Source organism: Rhinatrema bivittatum, chromosome 3 (assembly GCF_901001135.1).
Source record: "Rhinatrema bivittatum chromosome 3, aRhiBiv1.1, whole genome shotgun sequence".
NCBI classification, from domain to species: Eukaryota; Metazoa; Chordata; class Amphibia; order Gymnophiona; family Rhinatrematidae; genus Rhinatrema; species Rhinatrema bivittatum.
The window spans coordinates 118,329,075-118,350,803 of record NC_042617.1 but is presented as its reverse complement, the minus strand read 5'-3'; the positions used below and the strand labels follow the sequence as shown (position 1 = coordinate 118,350,803).

The following is a 21,729-nucleotide window of genomic DNA, read 5'->3' as shown; positions in this document are numbered from 1 at the left end:
ACATTTATTTCAAATGAGAAACATTTAAAGGCAGAACACTTTTTATATTAAACCTATCTGGAAAGCATAAGTTTTCAAAATAAAAACCTTCCAAGGCCCCTATTCCATTCCCAGACGCAACTTATGTTCTGCTCAAGGTGCTGGCAAGATGTTAGGGACAATGCTAAAGACGTGTTCACAGCCTCCAAGGGAATCCCATAGCAACAGCGTGGATTCAGGGCACGGGTTATAATTTCTGACTGAGAATGCCGCTACGGTGGCTTAAGGACAGAAGGAAGAAAGGATTTGAGGGCTAGGAAACTAGGAATGAAAGTCTACGGCGCCTCAGCCTCCCCACTGTAAGTGGGATGGGGTGGCGGAAACGAGTGTGGATGAAGGTGAACACAATCAGAAGATTTTTTAAAAAGTCCTTTGATTTATGGGCAGGCCCTAGATGGTATGCATACTGAGCAGGCAGTGCTGTATCTGTTCCAGTATGCAATATGTGCTGTTCTTTTACATACTAAAATGTGTAATTAAAAAAAAAAAAAAGTATAAAAACCTCAACATGCTGTGTGTGGCATTCAGGCTCACCTGCTTTGAACCAGGAAGTTAGCCACAGGGACTAAAAGCTTTTGCAGCACTGACAGTACTGTGGGCGATCCCTGGCTTTGCATCAAAGTTTTAAATTTATGTTTTTAGTCGGATGAGCAGCCTCCGCCTTTAGTTTCTGTATATGGATAAAGGTGACAGTCATGACTTAAGAGAGATTTTTATACCCGCGTATACACAGAGTGGAACTAAGCGTTTCCGAAGTTTAAAACTTACGTGACTAGGTCAAGCTTCCTGAAAAAAAAAACCCACACAAAGTCACATGAAGACAGCACTGGATTTGCTTGACCCCAGTTGAATCACTGAGACCACGTATGCTGCCGCTTTTGACAGGAGTCAGTCTGTGAGCAACTGTTTGCTGTCAGAGAACGATCTCCACCACCACCACCTCACTACTTAGGAGGAGAATGGCTGTAAAGCACAATGGACCCTAGTGAATTATGCGGCTCCCCTTGCCTAAAAGAAACTCCGTCTTTTACATATTTATATCAGAAGTGTCAATACCAGAAGAGCTCACCATGATTTTCTTCCCTAAGGAGAGGATCCTTGGCTCGCTGACTGAAGAGTGGATAAGATGGTTTCAGACAGTCCGCCCTGCTGCTTCCCTTGCTCTGGGACATGACTCTGGTGTTAAACCCCTTTCTATGAACTGTAAATCCGCCTTGCCTCTGGCACCAGAAGCACAGAAGATACCTTTACACAAATATTTGCTGCAGGCTCAGGTTAGTCTTTGCTGCTTCTTAAAGCGTTTAAAAGGCTTCTGAAAATGTTCGAGTTAAATAGCAGTGAAACAGCGGGAGCAGTGTGTGGCAGCACAGCACTCATTTTTTGGTGTTTAAAATAAGGTTCAAAACATTTTCATTAATTCTGCCTACATTTGGTCCAGATACGTTTTACTGATTTTTATTATTTAAATAAAAAGGTTTGAGCAGTAGGAAGTGCTAAAAAGCAAATAAAAAATGGGGAGGAGGAGTTTAGAGCCGAGTTCTCAGTCACCTGTCAATCAGTCCTGCCTAGCCTCAGGTTCAACCAGCGCTGATCCACTTTAAATCAAGTTCCAGGAAGCAGGCTGCAAAGGTCTTTGGCGTCAGAACTGGAATGCTGTGCTGTGTCACACCACCTCTTGGCAGTCGGACAGAGCTGATGTCACAGGGAGTGCACGGCTTTTCCACTGCTCAGTGGCCTGGCAGCTCCAGCCAAACCAACACAACACAGGCAAAATGCAGTTCATGCAGGAGAGAAACTGATGTGGCTGCCCATTAAAATCAAAAAGTTTCTGTGTGGTTCACTAGAGCAGTAGCTCTCAACCTTTTTTTGGCCAGGACACACCTGACAGATGGTTCTCACATGCGTGACACACTGAACATGTGACAGTCACTGGGCTATATGTAAACATGCACTCTGCATCCACAGGAATCCCCCTCAACCCCCAGCAATGAGTGCAGAGCAGATCTAGGGCATTATCCGTACAACTCACCATACAAAAAAAGAGATATTCTGGTTCTGATGACATCTCAGTAAAAGCAAAACAAACTCCTTTTACTACCAGGCAAAATAGCCTTCCTTATGAAAAGACAGTAATTTACCACTAATGCATATCCTATTGAGAAAACACAACAAATAAGATTTACTAGCAAGTAAGAATTTGTATCAAATACCTCACCTCAGTCACACACCCAGAACTGACCTTCACCAAGTACAGAAAAACCACAAATTATAAATATGGAGACAAACTGGAATGGAAAACCAAAAAAGTCACTCTGCATGCAGTGTGAACCTGGAGAAATGGAAAGAGAAATATAGCACCTAACAGACTCTCAGGATTTGCAATATTGCACACAAACTAACCCGCACAAAGTTACACCTGTATTATGGCACGCACTCAACAGTAACAACCGTATCTAAGAAATACAACTATTAAACCAGGCCCTAAACACTAATACATTTCCTATTGGGAAAACAGAATAAGCCAAGCTGCTACAGATCCCCACAGAGAAATAATTGTAAAGCTATACTAAAAATGTTACAAGACAGCTGCTGAACAGAATATCCAACAATTAAAAACTCAAAAATTATTAAAACATGTCCAAATATCAATATATTTCAAAAAACAGCAGACATCGCATAAAACCCAATAATTAAAATGGCAGTCAATCAAGAAAAATAAATTTAAAAAGCCACCTTTACTTATCCTCTCCAGCAACTCTCCTACTCCTTTCCCTTCCAGGCCAATAGCACTCACCAGAAGCAGCAAGGGCTGCTGAAGCTCTGTCCTCAGAGTCCTCTTCCTTAGCCCCCACAACCAGTCACTCACACATACACACCCAATTAGACCCCACGACCAATCTCTCTCTCAATCCCACACAATGCTCTCGCACCTGCAGCCACACCCACTAGCTCTCACCCAGGCACCCATTCACACCCACAAACTCTCAACAAAAACAGCTTCCTTCACTGCAGGGATAGACTCCAGTTCTGTCGCGGCTTTACTCCGGTGGGCTCTCTTTTTTCACCGCCACAGGGATGGGCTCCCGTGGTGGCCTTGCTTGGTTGGGGTCAGGGTTCGACACTGCCATTCCTCCCACCCCACAGCTATGCGATGCCTGCCTCACTGGCCAATCAAAGGCTTCCTCCCTTCTTCCTACTCCCACTGGCAGGTAGAAGGGAGGAGGCTTCCATTTGGCCCGCGGGGGCTGGAAAAAGGGAGAAGGAAAGTACAACGGGGCAGTGGGTCACTGGAAGATGCGACACCGGTTGAAAAGCGAGGCACTAGAGGACAAAATCAACAGCAATTTGTCACTTTACCATTCATAAATTACAGAAATCTCTCTCCTAATCAGGACCACTAAGGATGCTTCATATATTAACTGGAGCTTTATTGCGGAGTCAGACTGATCAGGCGGAGGATAGAGTGGGTGGTGTGAACCATGTGTTTAATATTGAGAGAGATATAATCACACACAAAGCGAGAGAAAGGGAAGGAGGGACTTAAAACCTTAATGAAAAACATTATACTATTTTTCCAGATCCCAAGTGAGGGGAGCTGAATACCTGACTCAGAGGTACTGAAGCCAGCAATCACTTACAGAAATGCCTTTCCTAAACAGGTAATCAACAGGAATAGAAAACAAAAACTTTATTACATAAAGTTGCGTATGGCAAATGCAAGAGAAATTCAGGTCTTTCCCAGCATGCAAATTCTCTTTATACAAGAGACAAACAATACTTGATGTTTGAATTTGGTACTAAGAAAATAAGGTAACAGATGCAGTTGGGGGGAGGAGGGAGGGGAGATTTATTGGAAAAGAGCCGGAGGATTTTTCATACCATGAAATACACCTGGAAGCAGTGATGCCTGATCAGTTTCTCACCAAAGGACTCTCTAACTTCAATCCATTGGACATAAATAGTCAAACAAGGGCTCCTGCCTAGAAGCTCCCACAAACAGCCCTGACTGATAGAACTGAGGAACCATAACCTTAGCCATCTTTTGTACAAAATATTGGCCAAGATGCAAACGATCAGTAAATGAAAATGGCATTGACATGTTCATAGCTCAAGATGCACTGGCTATGGGAAAAGTATTTGAGAGTCCTTAGAAGTACTCATCCTAGTCCACCATAACCTACTTACCTAAGACCAAAACAAATGAAAAAATGAAGACAAACCTGGCTCAGCTAGGTACATACGATAGAAAGCCATCAAGAACTGTGCATCACCAGCCCACGTACTCCGGGGCTGGAGCACGTACCCAACACAAGTCCAAGTACCAGGCAAGGAAGTACACCAAACTGGTACAGAATTTCTGAGAAATCATCCCCAAAGCTTAACAAAAACAAGGGGAGTATACCCCATCTACCACCATTCAATAGTCTGCTAATCTTTTCCCTAATGCACCGGTTCTCTCTCAGAGAGCTCCTGCGTTACTGCAAGGAAAGAAAAGCACCCATCCACAATCTGGGCAACAAAGTTCTTAAGAGATGTCAAACTTTTTCCAGACCAGTGCACTCATTACTGGAAGCTTACGGTGCTGAAACAGATTAGTTGGAGTTATCTTATACATAAAAACTAACTGTATGAAATGCCTAACAAACTGTACTTCCCACTGGTGAGTGACCTAAAATTGTCAAGTCCAATTAACTCCATGTTTAAGAGGAAAATGAATGGTTTGTAGGCCTTAAAGTTCTGTAGGGCAGACTAAACCAGCGATTATAACCAATGCTCAAGGTGGCACCATTGCCATTCCTTAGTTCTCTTCTGTCACCTGTATATTATTTCTGACTCTTCTGCCTAATCAACAAACAGAGAAAATGAAAGCAAAGGAAGCTTGCAAGGCCATTCCATTCTGCCCATCCCTGATGCTGTCCTGCAGAGCCCAGCTAAACTTGTTTTAGACTTTTTTTGGCAGCGTGTCCAAGCTGCTATGCTCTCGTCCCTCTTTCGCTATATCAGGATGATACTAGCAATGGTTTCCGACAAGCCCAGAAATGCCCAGATTTCCTTAGATTTACAGTGCTGAGAACGGCTAAGTACAATAAAGATTCCAAAAACCTATCATCGTGTTCTCCTCCTCCTCAGACATTAAGAATAAAAGCATGATTTGTTTTGGTTGTTCTCTCATCAGCAAAAGGAAGCCGGGGTATTTGGGAGATTACACAAGCAAGGAAAAAAGTCAGTAATGCAACAGGTGCATGTGAAGCACTTCCAGCATTCACATATTCGATGGTTATAAAATGTATAAATGGGAAATTAACATAAACTAGGGTAACACAGTGCTAGGACCCTAGGCACATGGCAGACCTTTAATTTTGATAGGGATATACTGGATGTCAATCTTAGAATCAATTTTTTTTTTAAATACAGTTTTATTTCCTTCCACATTTGGCAGAGAAAAAAAAATAAAAAAATATATATATATAAAAAAAAAAAAAAAAAAAAAGAGCGATAGTACTACTAGAAATATTTTAAAATAATGGAGTCAGTAATTGGAAGCAAATAAAACAGTTGATTTGGGATGGTGACCAGAAAATCCCATCTATCAACCCACACATTCCTGAAGGGGCGCAGCTTTCAAGACCACAATCTAAAAAGAGCAAAATTAAAAGTTTGAGGGCGGAGGAAGAAAATCTTTAAAAGACTTTACAAAGTCTCTAAATCAGGCCAGGTCAAGAAGCAGCAGGGTAGCCGCCTTCCCCAGATGCCGAGAAAGCGAGGCAGTAGGCGTGACCCCCCGGTACACAAAGCGAGACGCTGGTGCCGCGAGGACTGCCCCACCTACAGCCCCCACTCCTGCACACCAACAGGGCCAACTTGGGAGTGGCAGCAACGCCAAAGGCGTGCGCACATGAAGGAGTGCAACAAAGAAGCTTGCTCCTTTGTGTGCGACTGAAGTGCAAGCCTGAAATACTTATAATCAACATATAAAAAACACCCGTTCTACAACAATAACGGATCAGCTCTGCTTTATTGAAACCATAACTGGACAGGGTATATATGGAGAACTAAGAAGAAAAACCCTAAAAAAGAAGCAAAAAAGGAAAAAAAGCTGATCTTCCTCACAATAAGTAACAATGCTTCCTCAATCTCTTCTCCTACTGAATGCTCAATCTCGATCAAAAAAAATTCTGCTAATTAGTGATCTTCTAGAGGACTTAAATCCCTCCATTTGTTGCATAACTAAAACCTAGTTGAAAGATAAGACTGTGCTATTAAACCAAATATTAGATGATAACTATGATAGATATATATATCACTTTCCAAGACCCAAAAGAAAAGGGTGGGGGATTAATTAGTAAAAAAGAACTCAAACTAGTACCTTACAAGGCAGAGATTAATCCATTTATTTTAAGTGTTTTTTTATACCAATAACCGTATGCACATCGTATCGGTTTACATAGAACCATACGAGACTGCAATTCTAAAATCCCCTCAAACATAGGTTTGGTCTACTGTCCTCCAAATACTACAAAAAGATAGTTCAGTCAGTGGTGAGCAATCCGCTAAGGTGCTTCCTTCACCAGAATCTACATTAATTGTAGGAGACTTTAACCTTCACGTAGACAAAGCATTGAGAACCTTAGACTGTGAAATGTTTTTAAAAGCAATGGAAGCCCTGGGATGGTCACAATTTGTCTCGAAAGTCACTCATAAAGCAGGCCACACTCTAGACCTAATATTTGCTAATGCCAGCAATTGCTTAATCAATACATTGCACACAATATTGGCATGGTCTGATCATTTAATAAAAGGCCGAAATAGCCTTCACCAACCAAATCCATAATATAGATAACAAGCTTACTTTTACCTTCAGGAAAAGGACAGACATGGAAGTACTTGCTGAAGCAACAGAAAATAAGCTCCTTGAAATAAAACAGACCAATTCAACATCAGCATTTGATTCTTGGGATAAGATAATCAAAGACATAGGAGAAAACCTTAGTCCTAGCCAGACAAAAAAAAAAAAACAAACTATTAAAGATAAGAATAACTTCAAACAAAAACCTGGTACAATGATGAATTAAGAAGCACTAAACAGAGCCTGAGAAAATTAGAGAAACAATGGCGGAAAGGCCTATCTGCTGAATCCCTAGGAAAATGTCTTTCCTTACAAAACACTGTACACTAACTGATAAAACAAAAAAAAAAAATTACTATGCTAATCAGAATCAAGGGATAATATTTAATTCTAAACTGCTCTTTGAGGTTGTTAAAAATTTAAAGACCCGACATCCTCTGTCTTGAGAAGCTACTTCACAAAGACCTCTTGCAATGATTATACCACCACATTCTTAGACAAAATCAATAAGTTGAAAACTAAATTCCCTTTCTGTTCAACAAAAGCACCTGAAGATTCAAATAGCATGGTTAAGTGGTCCACATTCGATTGGAGTGTTGATTTGGAAATTAGTAAAATCATAACTAAAATGAATACAGTCATTCACCTAAGTGACCCAATTCCAGCCAGTTCCTTGAAACAAGTACACGAGGTAATCATTCTGACAATCACAACATTAACTAACTTGTCCCTCTTGGAAGGAACTGTTCCAAGTAGGTTAAAACAAGCTGCGATTAATGCCAATCATAAAAAACAAGTCTGGTAGAACTGACGATTGGGACAACTATTATCCAATAGCCAGCCTGTCTTTTCTTACAAACGTTCTTGAGAAAGCAGAGTTATCCCAGCTTGTAAATCACCTGGGAGATCAAAGTATTCTCTTGCCAAATCAATTTGGATTTAGGAAACATCACTCATCTCATTAATGAATTCTGTTTTACAAGAGCTTGAAGCAGATGAATCTTACGGTCTAGTGCCTCTGACACTGTGGACCATAACCTGCTATACCAACAGATGAGTGACATTGGGATCGACGGCAGGGTTCTAAAATGGCTCTCCATTTCTGTCTAACAGAACATGCCAAGTCACACTTGGCAACGACACACCAAAATTTTCTATTGAGATACGGGTGTCCTTCAAGGTTCTGCCATATCAGCAACACTATTTAATATTTACATGCTCCCACTATGTAAACTACTGACAAATCTTGGAATAACTCTTCTTATATGCTGACATACAGTTCTACATACCATTCTCCAAATCCTATGAAAATACAGCACTGATACGTTCTACCTATATGAAAGCAATAGAACAAATTCTTTCAAAACTTAAACTTACATTAAATCCTAAAATGACAAATCATTTGGCTGAGTAGAAACTCATTGATAGATAAACCACCTGCCTTAAACCTATTTTCAAATTAATCCCTCGAATCAATATGGGACCTAGGTATACAGCTAGATGAGAACCTTAGAATGAAAATGCACATACGAAAATTAAGACAGGTTACACTAAGTTGCAAATACATCGGTTGAAACCATTAACTTTTGCGGACTTCCGAACTGTATTGCAAACTCTAATCTTCTAAAACTTAGACTACTGTAACTCCTTACTAGGTCTTCCAGCAAGTCACTTAAAACCACTACAAAATGCAGCAGCAAGACTATTAGGAGATAGGAAATATGATCACAACACCCTCACTGATGTTGCTGCATTGGTCACCAGTACCATCCAGAATTTACTATAAAGTATTAACGATAATATACAACATCATTCATTCAAATAACACCGGCTTGTTAGGAGTGACACTAACTTACAATCCTATATGAACGCTAAGGTCTCAAACTAAAGGATTACTGTCTGTCTATTTCCACAATACGGAGCACTCATCTGAAACAAATAGATCGTGAGTTTTCAATAGCGGGTCCAACACTCTGGAATTCTCTGCCCGAGAAACTACGTGGTTTACCAAATAGATTTAAATGTGAACTAAAAACATGGCTATTCAAAAACGCTTATGATCTAACTACAGAAGATGCTGATCCACAAAGAGATGAAGGATAACAAAATCATGAAAAAAAAAATCAAATGAGAGAATCTAAGACTCTAAAAACAACCCACTGAATAAGATGTAAGAACTACCACCGAGCTCCAGTTTTCTGATCTTCTTGCTTTATGTAACCAATCATCGTCGTCTTTTGAGTTATTATTATGTATGTCAAATTGTAATCTATACATGGAACAACGGTATATAAAGTGATGAAATAAAATATCAGTTAATTTTTTTTTGCAATTTTATACAGAAAGGGACAAAACATAAGAAAAACATAAGAAAATGCCATACTGGGTCAGACCAAGGGTCCATCAAGCCCAGCATCCTGTTTCCAACAGTGGCCAATCCAGGCCATAAGCACCTGGCAAGTACCCAAAAACTAAGTCTATTCCATGTTACCATTGCTAAAGGCAGTGGCTATTCTCTAAGTGAACTTAATAGCAGGTAATGGACTTCTCCTCCCAAGAACTTATCCAATCCTTTTTTAAACACCGCTATACTAACTGCACTAACCACATCCTCTGGCAACAAATTCCAGAGTTTAATTGTGCGTTGAGTAAAAAAGAACTTTCTCCGATTAGTTTTAAATGTGCCCCATGCTAACTTCATGGAGTGCCCCCCTAGTCTTTCTACTATCCGAAAGAGTAAATAACCGTTTAACATCTACCCGTTCTAAACCTCTCATAATTTTAAACATCTAATACTAATAGGTCTGAAATTTCATTTAGTTCCTTCAGAACTCTGGGGTGTATACCATCTGGTCCAGGTGATTTACTACTCTTCAGTCTGTCAATCAGGCCTACCACATCTTCTAGGTTCACCGTGATTTGATTCAGTTCATCTGAATCATTACCCATGAAAACCTTCTCAATTACGGGTACCTCCCCAACATCCTCTTCAGTAAACACCAAAGCAAAGAAATTTAATCTTTCTGCGATGACCTTATCTTCTCTAAGTGCTCCTTTAACCCCTCAATCATCTAACGGTCCAGGCCTATCCAGTCTTCCCATCCACGTCTCCTGCTCAGCTTTAGAGTCCCTTCTCCTGTGCTTGTCTCATGCTTTCTTTAATTCTGACACTGCCTCCACAGAGAGGCTATTCCATGGGTTCACCATCCTTTCCATAAAGAAATATTTCTTTGGATTACTCCAGAGTCTGCTCCCATTCGCCCTCATTCCAGAGCCTCCTTTCCTTTGAAAGATGTCTCCTATGCGTTTATTCCTTGGAGGTATGTAAATGTATACCATACCTCCCCTTTCCCTCCAGGGTATACATGTCTAGATCTGTAAGTCCATGCCCATATGCTTTATGATGAACACATGATAGTCGATCTAGAGGGCAGATATTAAAACTATTTGGTTTCTATTCTTTTAAAGGAGTGGTCTCCAGAACTGTACAAAGTACTCCAAAATGAGGTCTAACCAGAGACTAAGTTAATATCACCTTTTTCCTGCTAGCTATTCTTCTCCTGTTGCATTCAAGAACCCTTCTGTGGTTTGCTGTCACCTCTACTTATTTGGCCAGCTTAAGATCAGATATAACCATCCCCAGATCTTGCTTTTATTTTGTGCACAAAGAACATCACCCCTATAGTGTACTGCTCCCTTGGGTTTTTGCAAAATAAATGCATGGCCTTGCATCTTAAGATTAAATCTTAGCTACCATTCTTCAAGCTTCACTAGATGCCTCTTCCCATTTTCCACACCTTCCAGGATGTCTTATTCTGTTGCAGATTTTGATATCATCCGCCAAAAGGCAAAACTATCCCCACTAGCCCTTCTGCAATATTACTACTGAAAATGCTGAACAGAATCAGAATGAGGATTGATCCCTGTGGCACACCACTGGCAACCCCCCTTTCTTTGGAGCAAATTCTGGTTATCACTATTCTTTATCACTTCCCACTCAAGGCAGTCACCTTAGACCCATACTTAGGGTACTCAGTTTAGAAGTTGCCTATGTAGTACTGTGTCAAAGGCCTTGCTAAAATCCAAGTACTCTATATCTAGCACTCTCCCCTGATTTAACTTTCTGGTCACCCAGTCAAAAATAGATTCATTTGAATACTGTAATCCATTGGATTCCACAAACTGCATTACCCTCTGTTTTAGCAGCAATTCCTTTACCTGGATTATATATTTTTCTCAATTTCTGATTTAATGTAAACACCATTTATCTGATACTTTTTCAACCTATTCTGAACTGGAATGAGCAGCTGGGAGAGCCCCACTACAGCGCTGGCCACTCAGAAGAAAGGAGACAACTGCTGCTGGAGGGAGGAAAGAGGGGGGGAAGACAGGGGAAGCAAAACAGGCTGGAAGATGGAGCGCTAACTAAAATCAAAACAGAGGGAAAAATAAGGAAAAATGAGCCTAGTTTGCAGGGATAGACAATGGAGATGTGCACTGGCACCAATTCATGCCAGGAAAGCTTAAGCTGTTGCTAGCAGGCTGGTTAGATCTCAAAACAAACAGTATCTAATCTCTCTCACTACTATTAAAGGGTTTCTGCACAAAGACCACCATAGAAATCACTGTAAGACTTGCCACATAGTCCTCTTACTGTATTTCAAGCACCAGTGCCTGTTCACACAATCTCACCATATTAATAAAAATAAATATGGCATCACTAATATTGGTGGCTGTGTGGGTTATTAGAAAACTTGGTAATAAGCCATGAAAGGGAGCCTGGATGTTGGATTTAGTGTTATAAGAATCTCCAGAGGAAGATTACAAGGCCTGAAATGGCCTCCCAGTGCAGCTGTTGGAGGCCAGCACTTTAACAGAATCTGAACAGACTGGAAAGAAATTCAGAGGGCAGTGGTTTGAAGAGGACAGACAGAGAAGGGGAGCTGGCATTGAGTTCGGTATAGGAATCTCTGTATGCTGATCTACCCAAAAAGTGGACAAATATCAAGTGGGCAGGATGGATGGGCTTTTTTTTTTTGCCATCAGTTACTAAATGTAACTCAGTGACTTAGAAGTATTTGAGTTAGATTTGTTTTTTCTTCCTCTATAGTAAGAATGAAAAGTAACAAAGCAGTTATAATTCCAAACTGTTGCTTCCTTTGTTCAAAGCTGACCTAAAAGGCCAAAGGGACCGATGACAGCTCTATACAAACAAGTCCTTTTGAAAGTCAGGAATGCCAAATGGAGAAACATTTTGAAAAACAAAAGTATAATTACTATTGTTTCTAGTAAATATTCAATGGCTCTTGATGTTTGTTGGGGGGGTCCTTTGTGTCTAACCGGTCTGCTAAATTTAGAGTGACCCTTGGTGGATGTTACTGGACAGGAGGGAGATGTTTGTGTTTCACAGACAGTTATAAATTCTAATTTTGATTCAAATCGACCAATTGTAAGTCTTGAAATCTGAACCTGGGTGTTTAATACCTGCTTGGAGCCAAGGAGGATCATGGGATTGATTGCTAAAGAATCTTTTTAATTAGATATAAAAGATAATGCTGCCTTTCTTTAAGATGAGAGACAGACAGGGAGAGATGAAGAGATGAGCTTTGAGGGTTTAATTCCAGTTTGTGCTTGAAATTAAAGTAAGACGTTTCAGATAGTTTAGGTAGCTTTTCTTTTAGTAATCTCAACAGAAGTATTTATCCAGCAAGAAGAGAACTATTTGTTATTTTTATTTTAGCTAGTAAGCAATATTAAGAATAGCCATTTATACTCTATAGTATTAGGAAATTTCTAGCTTTAGGGCATCTCAGAAGACTTGGCATGATTTTATTTAGAGTAGAGAAGGAATATAATTTTTTCTGTGAGAGAGAATCTGGACATTCAACCCCACGAAGCAAGAGGATCCTGAATCTGAACAGAGTACTGGACTTCGAGCACATGCAATGCTCTCTCATTTGGACTACAGAAAGGATTAAAAAAAATTAAGTGAGACTTAACTGAGAGCTTATGCTATTATTCTGGCCAGAATTTAGACGGGAATTTGGAAATATTCTGCAAGTGAACTGAGATTTAGGGCGGGGTTAGTGATTTTCTTAATCTTCCAAAACTAACATGTGTGTCTGTTTGCTAGAGATTATAAGAATCCTAATGTGCTATGTAGTGTTATAAGCACTGATTTTATATCCATTACCTGCAATAGTAATACATTGTGGGTTTTAAGTTATTGCATCCTATTTTCTGCTCCAGCTTCTCCTCCCCATGCTTGGGAGAACCTTTAGCTGTGTGGGCGCGCTACACATGTCCATCTGTAGTCATATGGCTGAGAGCTGGGGTTATGTGCCCCCCCCCCCCCCCCCCCATTATAGGGTAGAGGTTTACATAAAGTATTAATAAAATGTGTTAACTGAGAGTTACTTAAGCCATTTTCAACTGGATCCCAGAGTGATAAAGTGACCCGTCCAAGATCGCAGATGAATCAAACTCACACCCCAGGACTTTTTATGCACTATATATTCTAGTGCTTTAACCATGAGGGAGGACAATGTCCAAAGCTATCTACCTGGCCCAAGGTTGCCCTTGCCAGTCCAGCCATAAGCACAAGCTGGCTTTTACAACTTGCCCACTTTAAATTGGGTAAAAGAGCTCTTTCCATGAGCATGTTTAGGTTGGGGAGGAAGGCCAAAACATATACTTCTGGATTTCCAGAACATGCCCATGCTGCTGTTCCTCTGCTTTGCCAATCTGCACAACTAGCAGGCGCAAAGCATGCAGGGTGATTTTAGCACACGGATGCTGAGGTAACTGCTAGTTTTCAAAAGGAAATCGGTGTGGGCAGCTTCTCTTTAAAAATCAGCAGCAGTGTAGGCATACGCGTAGACTGCACACAGCACAGGTTACTTTAAACCAGCCTCAGATCACACTTCCTCTCTGGCACACAGGGATCTTTCACCCCTTTGCTGGAGTAATCCAGCTAGTTCTCTCTCGCCGATGTTTGACAATTAACAGAAAAAAAAAAATCCCTTAATTCCTCAAGGTGCATACAATTGCTCAGATTTTTCTAATTTGCAGACATACTTTTAAATTCTATAGATTGCGTTCTGAATGGTTAAAGGTAAGGCAGAAGGAGAGATGTGAGCAGGGCAGAAAGAACAGTATGGCAAGTGCCATACCTGCTGGATCTGACCAGGGAAAGAAAAGTTAAAAATAATCAAACTAAACTAGGAAAACAAGTCTCTCATTCTCTCCCCTCCCCAAAACCAGCAGCAAAATCATCTCTCTGGCAGGCCTGCTACTGTAATTGTTGCCTTATGTTCTGCAGCAAAGTCTACCATTTTTTTTTTTTTTTTTACTTGCCACGCTGTTTATCAGCACAGCCTTCAATCTAAATGAAACTTCAGTGACTATGGTGGTCAAAGAAAATGGCAATTTTGCAAAAAACAATTGGCCATATCCACAGTTCACAACAAAAAGCAACAGAAATGTAAATTAAGGAGGTTTACCACATCTCCCTCCCAATCCACTGGTCTTTGAAATAAGGCTGTAAGAAAAGGTGAAGTCTACTTCTCATGTATCTGCAGTGTCCAGCTAACATGCACGTGCTCAGATGCAGGTCTTTGATTTTGGAAAAACCAGACTATTTCCTACAAGAAAAAAGCCCCACGTCATTGAAAATGTATCGCCATTGGCAAACAAAGGATATAGTTCAAACAGGGCTGGGGAGAGGAAGCAAACGTGATATGTTTACAGACTTCACCACATCCTCGTCGCTGCACTGCTTTCTCGTTCATCGTTTCTAGAGTATTTCCACCAGACAGATGTTCTGTTTTTTTGTGAAAAAGGTGAAATAGGTACGATCCCAAATCCAACCGTAAAGCACAGGTTGCCTCACATAGTTGTGTGATGTTTTATACTTATTTCCCTTTCTTCTACTTCTCAGCCTTTATTAGCAATGTGGATAAACAATCAGGCCCAGCATACGAGGACATCGGCCAAAATGATCTCCCATGATGACCCTTACCTTTTCCGGAATATGCGCGGCCTTCCAAAGTCAACCAACTGAGAAGTAAGCAACCTGGCGTGCTAAAACATGCCTTACGATGTCAACATGACCACAGGAGGGGTTACAAACCTTTCACCTGCCATTTCCAATGAGTATTTGTGAACGCAAGGGTTGCACGCACAATTCGGAGTATGCAAAGCTTGCCCTACAAAAGAAACAAAGACAGACGAGCTGCCGGTGCCCGGAGCAGCAGAGATCTCACCGGTCCTCATGTGCTGTGCTTCCAAACTCCGTCCATGACACTTCAGAGTCAAGAAACCAAACTACAAACATCCTCCCCTCTGGAACCCCGGTAAATAATGTACCGAGGGGTATTCAGGTTTTACTTTCCTGAAACACATTCCTGCCAAACACACTGAAGCTTTATGTTGTTCGAACTAAAATATAACAGCAGTCTAGCAATGAGAAGAATACTCTGAACCCCCAACATCAAGCAGTGCCAGGCAACGGCACATTCTGAATAGCCAGAAAACTAACCAGGGGCTTTTCTTCTCACATTCAACAAGAGCTGAAGAGGTTCTGCAGTTACATGCGATCTACATCAGTTGGCCTGTTTCCCAGTGCAAGCAGCAAGACACTACAAACACTAGGAAAATGGACATTGCTGTCTGTGACTCAAACTTTGTATCCATCACTGCAGATAAAACTAGTACGTCCACTTTTCAGAGAGATCCGGGTATTCAACAACCTTAACAGAAAGGCAGCCTTGCAACAATCAGACAATTAGTAAGCTAGAGAAAATGGGACTCACAGAGGAGGGCTCTTGCAGGATTGCAGCCAAAATACACATCAGCGTAGCTATGGAGACCAAGCAGATCATACTCGCAGGTGCGGACAGACAAGTCCACGAACAGAAACTTTATCCTACAATTCTGAGAAACAGTCTCAGCAGCCAGCACAGATACCACTAAAACCCTCTGCAACATGAAAAGTCTCATGGAATACAGTCTGTCCTTTGACCGAATCTGGGCAGTAGCTCCTGTAAATGTGATCAATGAGGGGTGAAGAGGGTAGGTGGAGATCCTCTAAATGTTCCTGAAGCTTGGAGTTGGAGGGTTGAAAGAAACATTTCTTCTCAGAATAAAATCTAATGTTGTAATGCTCTGTGTTTTAACTGCACGATTCTGAAGTTATGCTGGTTAGTCACTGGTCACCCTGCCTTTTCTTCATCTCTTGACCAGGATTTCAAAAGGGGCCTAGAGGCAGAAAGATAAAGTGAGCATGTGGCTGAGAAGAGACTTTTACCTTAAAACTTTTCCTGCATCCTAACCCAGTGTTCCAACCACTAGATTTTACTACAGTCTTTGTAAAACTTCTCACCACACACACAAATATGACTAATTTTTGCACATTTCATGACATGTACAGGACTTGAGAAATACAATCACATCAGCCCTGAGAGAAATGGACTGCATCTCTAGCCCCCAGATGGGGTCTAGGAAGACAGAGGACTCCAAGCAATGGAAGGAAAAGAGGAAGGGTGGGGACAGATGACTACACCTAGGTAAGATGGCAAAAGAAGGAAAGGGGAGATGGCTGCATGAGTGTAAGCATACACTCGCCAGGGAAGACATGAACTCACCATGCCACCTGTCTTCCCCCCCCCCCCCCAAAAAAAAAAAGCCCCACCACAAACTATTAGCAGGGAGGGGGTGAATGAGGGCACTGCAAGTCCATGGAAAGTGCTCTTTGTCCCTGGTTAGTTAAAACCTGCCACTGGCCTTAGAATGGTCTGATACAGTACAGAGCCCTCAAGCGACCCATCTGTCATGAGGCACTACCCTCCATGTATTTACAGACTTCTGGCCAACTCCACCACCTAACCTGCAATGAAAACTGGACTTTTCACACTTTATGGCACCAGAGCTCAAAAACACTCACTGTTCCTCATTTTCAGAAAAGCACTGTAAGCTATTCTCCTTTTAGCATAAATATATTCTTTATGTGAAATAGTTGTAGCATATTCTGAGAGTCAAGAAAGGCAGTAAAAACAAAACAAAGTTGTCAAAAAATGCCCAGGAAGCCCTATATGAGGAGAATTGTTTTCCTAAGCCCAACTGCACAATATGCCAGACAGCTATACAGGTAATGAAATTTTAGGCCCAGCTGCAATAGCGGGAAAAAAAAAAAAAGGAACACCTGCCAGCCTTGTGCTTACTAATCATGTGTCACAGAAAATGCAGAGTAATGCCCTGCTTCCTTTTCCTCTCCTCTTCCTATGCTCCTTCCCCTCAGTTTCTTTTACCTGCTGTAGGTCCATTCGTGCTCCACTGCACAGAGCTCCAACGATGTAATGCCCTGGATTCTCTGTCCCAGTGCTCCTTTTCAGCTCCATCTCTCCTGCTCGCTCTATAATCGCTGAGCTGCTTATATACTGCACCAAGTCAGTCAGTACAAACAGCTGGAGGAAGGAAAGAAGCCCTTCTGCTCATTTCTCCTCCTATGGGCCCCTGGTTAGGAGCACTCCTGAGAAGTTATGAGAGCAGCAGTACCTGAGGGAAGTGCTGCTTGATCTCCATCTAGGCTGTTCACACTCAAACAGCAGTGTGGCATTGGAAAAAAGTCTTTGCTGTTTGAATTTCCAGTCACCGTGAACAGGAGCATAATCCACTAAAGACAAGAACGAGAATAAAAACTAAACTGGATGTAGACATTGACAGTTGTACAAAAATACCGCTCCATAAATAAACTCAGGGCCTACCTTTCATTTTCTTTACAGTATTTGGTACAGGACAGTTCATTCTGTAACAGCGTTGCATCCTGTTGTGCAGGAGGTCGAGGGAGGCTGTTTGGGCAACACTCATGGGTTCCCAGGGACTTGTCTCAGTTACTGTTCAACAATGACTCCTACTGTATACCTTATGGTACATGCAGTGTTGTGAAGGGAGCCCTGGCCTGTGCCTATCAGAGGCCCTGCAAACATCGTTCAGCTATATTGGGGGGGGGGGGGGGGGGGGGGGGAGTGGAGAGGGGGTTAAAGGTCAACACAAATAGATGGCAGTGCTACATACTGCCATAAGGAGGACCCATGTTCAATACCAGGGTCAGTTAAGTTCTGCTGTTCCCACTGTGACCTGGGGATGCTTCAGCAGTCCCATTCACAGCCCCGGGGAGAGCATCACCGTGCAAGGGCAACACCTAGTGGCCAGACTTGAGGTCCACATCACCACATTTTACAGGGGTCTGTGGTCCCTGTTGCTGTAATAAATAAGTTGGGAAAGGAGAAAAAAAAACAAACTAAAATTGCAAATGAAGGCACAAGGCACCACAATGTAAAAGGTCCAGTTCCAACTAGCTAAAAAACTAAGAAACAGGAGGAAACAGCTGGGCCAAAAGAGAGAGAATTATTTGGTTCATCATTTTCACACAATCACAGTAAATCACACAGCAAAATACTACTACAGATATTTGCTTTTATTTCCACTTCCATTCATGTACATAGTATCCTCTATTGTATACTAGAAAAAAAAAAAAGGCACATAAGCATATTGCTACCATTTTTATATTGCACTGCCGGCTCATAATAATGCTTGAATGTCTAGAACTATCAATAGTTTACCTATGGTCATCTGATTTGTTTGGGAATTCAGCCACTTAAAAAATAAAAAGACCAAATATCAGTCACTTTAATGAGACAGTACATTTCAGTTGGCAAATTATGTGTCAAAAGATAATATGGATATGCCAAAGAATGGAGAAACACAGCAGCACACAGAGAATCAGAAATCTTTGAAATCTGTCCCTCAAAAACTTGATACACATTACAGTCACCAATTCAAAAAAAAGCTTTTAATGAAAGTTTCAGAGAGGTTACTACCAAAGGGTGATTTTTCTGCTACTATGCCTAACTGCCAAGCCCCAGATATACTTAGCAATCTTGCTACTACTATGTCTGTCATGTGCCACATGTACCACCTTGGGGGTTTGTTGCTAACTGCCATCACCTAATGTGGCTTGCTATTAATGACATCAGTGACTTCTCTGAAACTCTTTAAAAGTTTTGAATAAAGTAACTGATATACCTAAAGTTTCTTAAGGATGAATCTCAAAGATTTGCTGCCACACACCTAACTTTTTGTTAAAGCATACCATACATATGCAAAATACTTAAGTTATTTCAACATCTAACAAGAAACTAGTTTTTATGCATTTTCCTGCCGGAAACACTACAACATCATCCAAGCCACAGCATTACAAAATCTACACCAAGATATTTTGCAAGAACCATGTGACATACACATGACTTTCTGCTAAAACGATGGGTGGGCCTTTCCTACACTGGGAAGGAGAAATGCGAGGAAGAACAAATCCAAAAGATCCTATCAATTACTTTCCACAAAGATCAAAATCTGCCATCCAGACAGCTATATTTACAAATAATAAACTATTTCAAAGTCGGCTAAACTCAATTAAAAAAATAATAATATTCAAGTAATAAGCAGCAATTCAAAGTTCAATGTGTTATGTGTTTCCTAGTTTAATTTAAATTGATACTCTCAGGGGACACAGATTGTCATTTGCTGTAGTTTTTTCTGTTAAGTGCACAGTAATCCGTAACTTTCTAGACAGGTTAAGTCTCCGCATCATCAATCCGTCACCATTAAAGTCTAAAACCGCAAACCACAGATCACCCGTAAAATCCTCCTTCAGTTTCTATTTAAGTTTGCGTCTGTTTTTCGTACATTTAACCCTTAATTCCAAATCTCTTTTTCTTCTGGCCAAACTCCACCAGCAGTCAAACGGGCTAAAATGTTCAGCACGTCCCCAAGGTCAGAGCTTCCCTCTGCTTTGAATTCTTAGTCTTTACTTCAGAAGGGGGATGGGGGGTGCCCGAGGTGAGAGGAGAATCGGCTACCACTTGCGAACCTGACAAATTTCGGAACCCGCCCCAGCGGAACAGGCTTACCAATCCCCAAAAACAAAATAAAGTGCTGAAATCAAACCCTGCCCGTCCCCACAGAGAGGAAAAGGAAAGAGCTCCTCCGAGACCCGGGATGCCACCACCCAAACCGGCAGTGCTCGCCCGCCCCTGATCAAGCACGTCCCTCGGGCCGGAGGCCTCTCTCCCCTGGGCCCATGGACCAGTCGCCTCTTCCCTATCGCGGTCGCTGCCTTTCCTCTTTGTTCCTTCTTCTCCCAGCAGCTTCCCCGGGGCCGGATGTGGCCGTGTCCTGCAATGGACCGCGGCCGGTACGAGAGGAAAAGCATACTTACTATTCAGGATTCATGCTGGACATGTCACTGTAACCCCCACCTCTGGAAAATCACAGCACGACTCGCCTCACAGCCTCCAAAGCGCACAGCCCGAAACCAGAAAATGAAAAGTCACCTCTCCCCCCCAAGAAAAGCAAAAAAATCTACCAGCCCAGCGCTCTTAAGCCCAAAATGGCTACCAGCCTAACCAGGAAATAGTGAACAGCCAGCAAGAGGGTTTTACATTGCCGACTAGCGGCCGGCTCGCACTGCACTCTGGGAGAGCTGGTTCCCGAACTCCTCTACTGCTCCTTGTAGGATGGGCGCTTCCGGGACGGGAGAACTTCACTTCCCGTCGCGCCCGCGCCAAGGCGGCGCGTGCGCAGTTGGCGCCTTGCTTCTTCCCTCCACCTCTCTTCCTGCGGGCACTTTAGGCCGACTCAGCTCTGGGCTCCCTCTAGCGCCCGAGTGCGGGCTGGCGGCCGGTTGACGTCACCATTGAAACGTGGCAGAAGCCGGGGCGAGCCTGGAAGAGCGGTGCCGAGCCCGGCCGAACTGGGCTGGGGCCCCAACGGAGGATGGCGTGAGAATCCGGGATCCGCCTCGACCTGGCACGTGAGCGTTGTTGAGAAGACAGCGACGGCTCTTCCAGCTGATCTTCCGGATTTGGTCCTGGTGCGGAAGACGAGCGGCTGTTGGCACTGAAACAGCTAGTGCTCTCAAACCCGCACCTGGGGGCGAGGGATCATGCAGATGATCGAGAGTACCCGGTATCCTGCTTTTTCCGGCTCCTGATTCATAATGTTCATTGCTAAATACAGAGAAAGCAAGAGCTGAGACTCATTTCGTTCTTATGACTCGAGCCATCACTTTCATTGCCCTGCTTTAGCCTTCTCATTTTAAAACTCTAGGCCTGATCTATTAAGGCTTTAGGTCCCAACTTCCGTCTAGGGCAATTTATGTTTTGTAAATCAGGCTCGCAGACAACAGTTTTTGGTTTTCCATAAATGCACTTTTCCTATGAATATTGTCGCGGAAGCTTCTTGGGGGTAGAAGGTAATCAGAAGTTACTTTTAGGCTGATACAGTACGGCCACGCTAAAAAAAAAAAAAAAGCACGTCCGTTTTGAGCGCCCACTCTTTCAATGCACCCACAGCCCCCTGTCCTGGGCGTGCGATTCAGCATTCAAATGAGGGGAGGGGGGGGGGGGCTACGCTAAAAAGAGGCGCTAGAGACAATTGTGCATTCCTAGTACCTCCTTGGGTCAGGAGAGGTGGCTGTCAGCTGGTTGGGGAAACGGATGCTCAATTTTACCCCGTCCCTTTTCTGAACCTGTGCACAGCCACGGGTTAGGAAAATGGATGCTGGTAGAATTGAGCATCCGTTTTCCCTAACTTATCCTGTCGGCACACTCTCTCTTTTTTTTTTTTTTTTAAGCTTTGGTTCCTCCGCACGTCTGAGGATGTACAGAAAAGCAGGTGTTAATTTCTGAGCATAAAATGTGGGGATCTGGTGCACTTTGTTTTGGGGGGGGGGGGTTGCATGCACATTATGGACGCACTGAACCCCCCCCCCCATATTGTATAAG

General features: G+C 42.3%; 1 protein-coding gene across 3 annotated transcripts in view; it reads right to left on the bottom strand.

Annotated features, from left to right (window-relative positions):
- Window positions 1-20,507, bottom strand: part of RAB1A (RAB1A, member RAS oncogene family) — a 64,934-nt gene extending 44,427 nt beyond the window's left edge. The window contains exons 1-2 of one of the 3 annotated variants that reach the window (XM_029593620.1): window positions 20,163-20,507; window positions 17,441-17,558 (exon numbers count right to left, since the gene is read on the bottom strand). In XM_029593620.1, the coding sequence (XP_029449480.1) occupies window positions 17,441-17,558; window position 20,163 (119 nt within the window). In that variant the 5' untranslated portion in view covers window positions 20,164-20,507. Of the gene's footprint in view, window positions 1-17,440; window positions 17,559-17,649; window positions 17,705-20,162 lie in introns of those variants that run through there. The other 2 variants (XM_029593619.1, XM_029593621.1) reach the window with 2 other exon arrangements.
- Window positions 20,508-21,729: the final 1,222 nt, after the last annotated feature.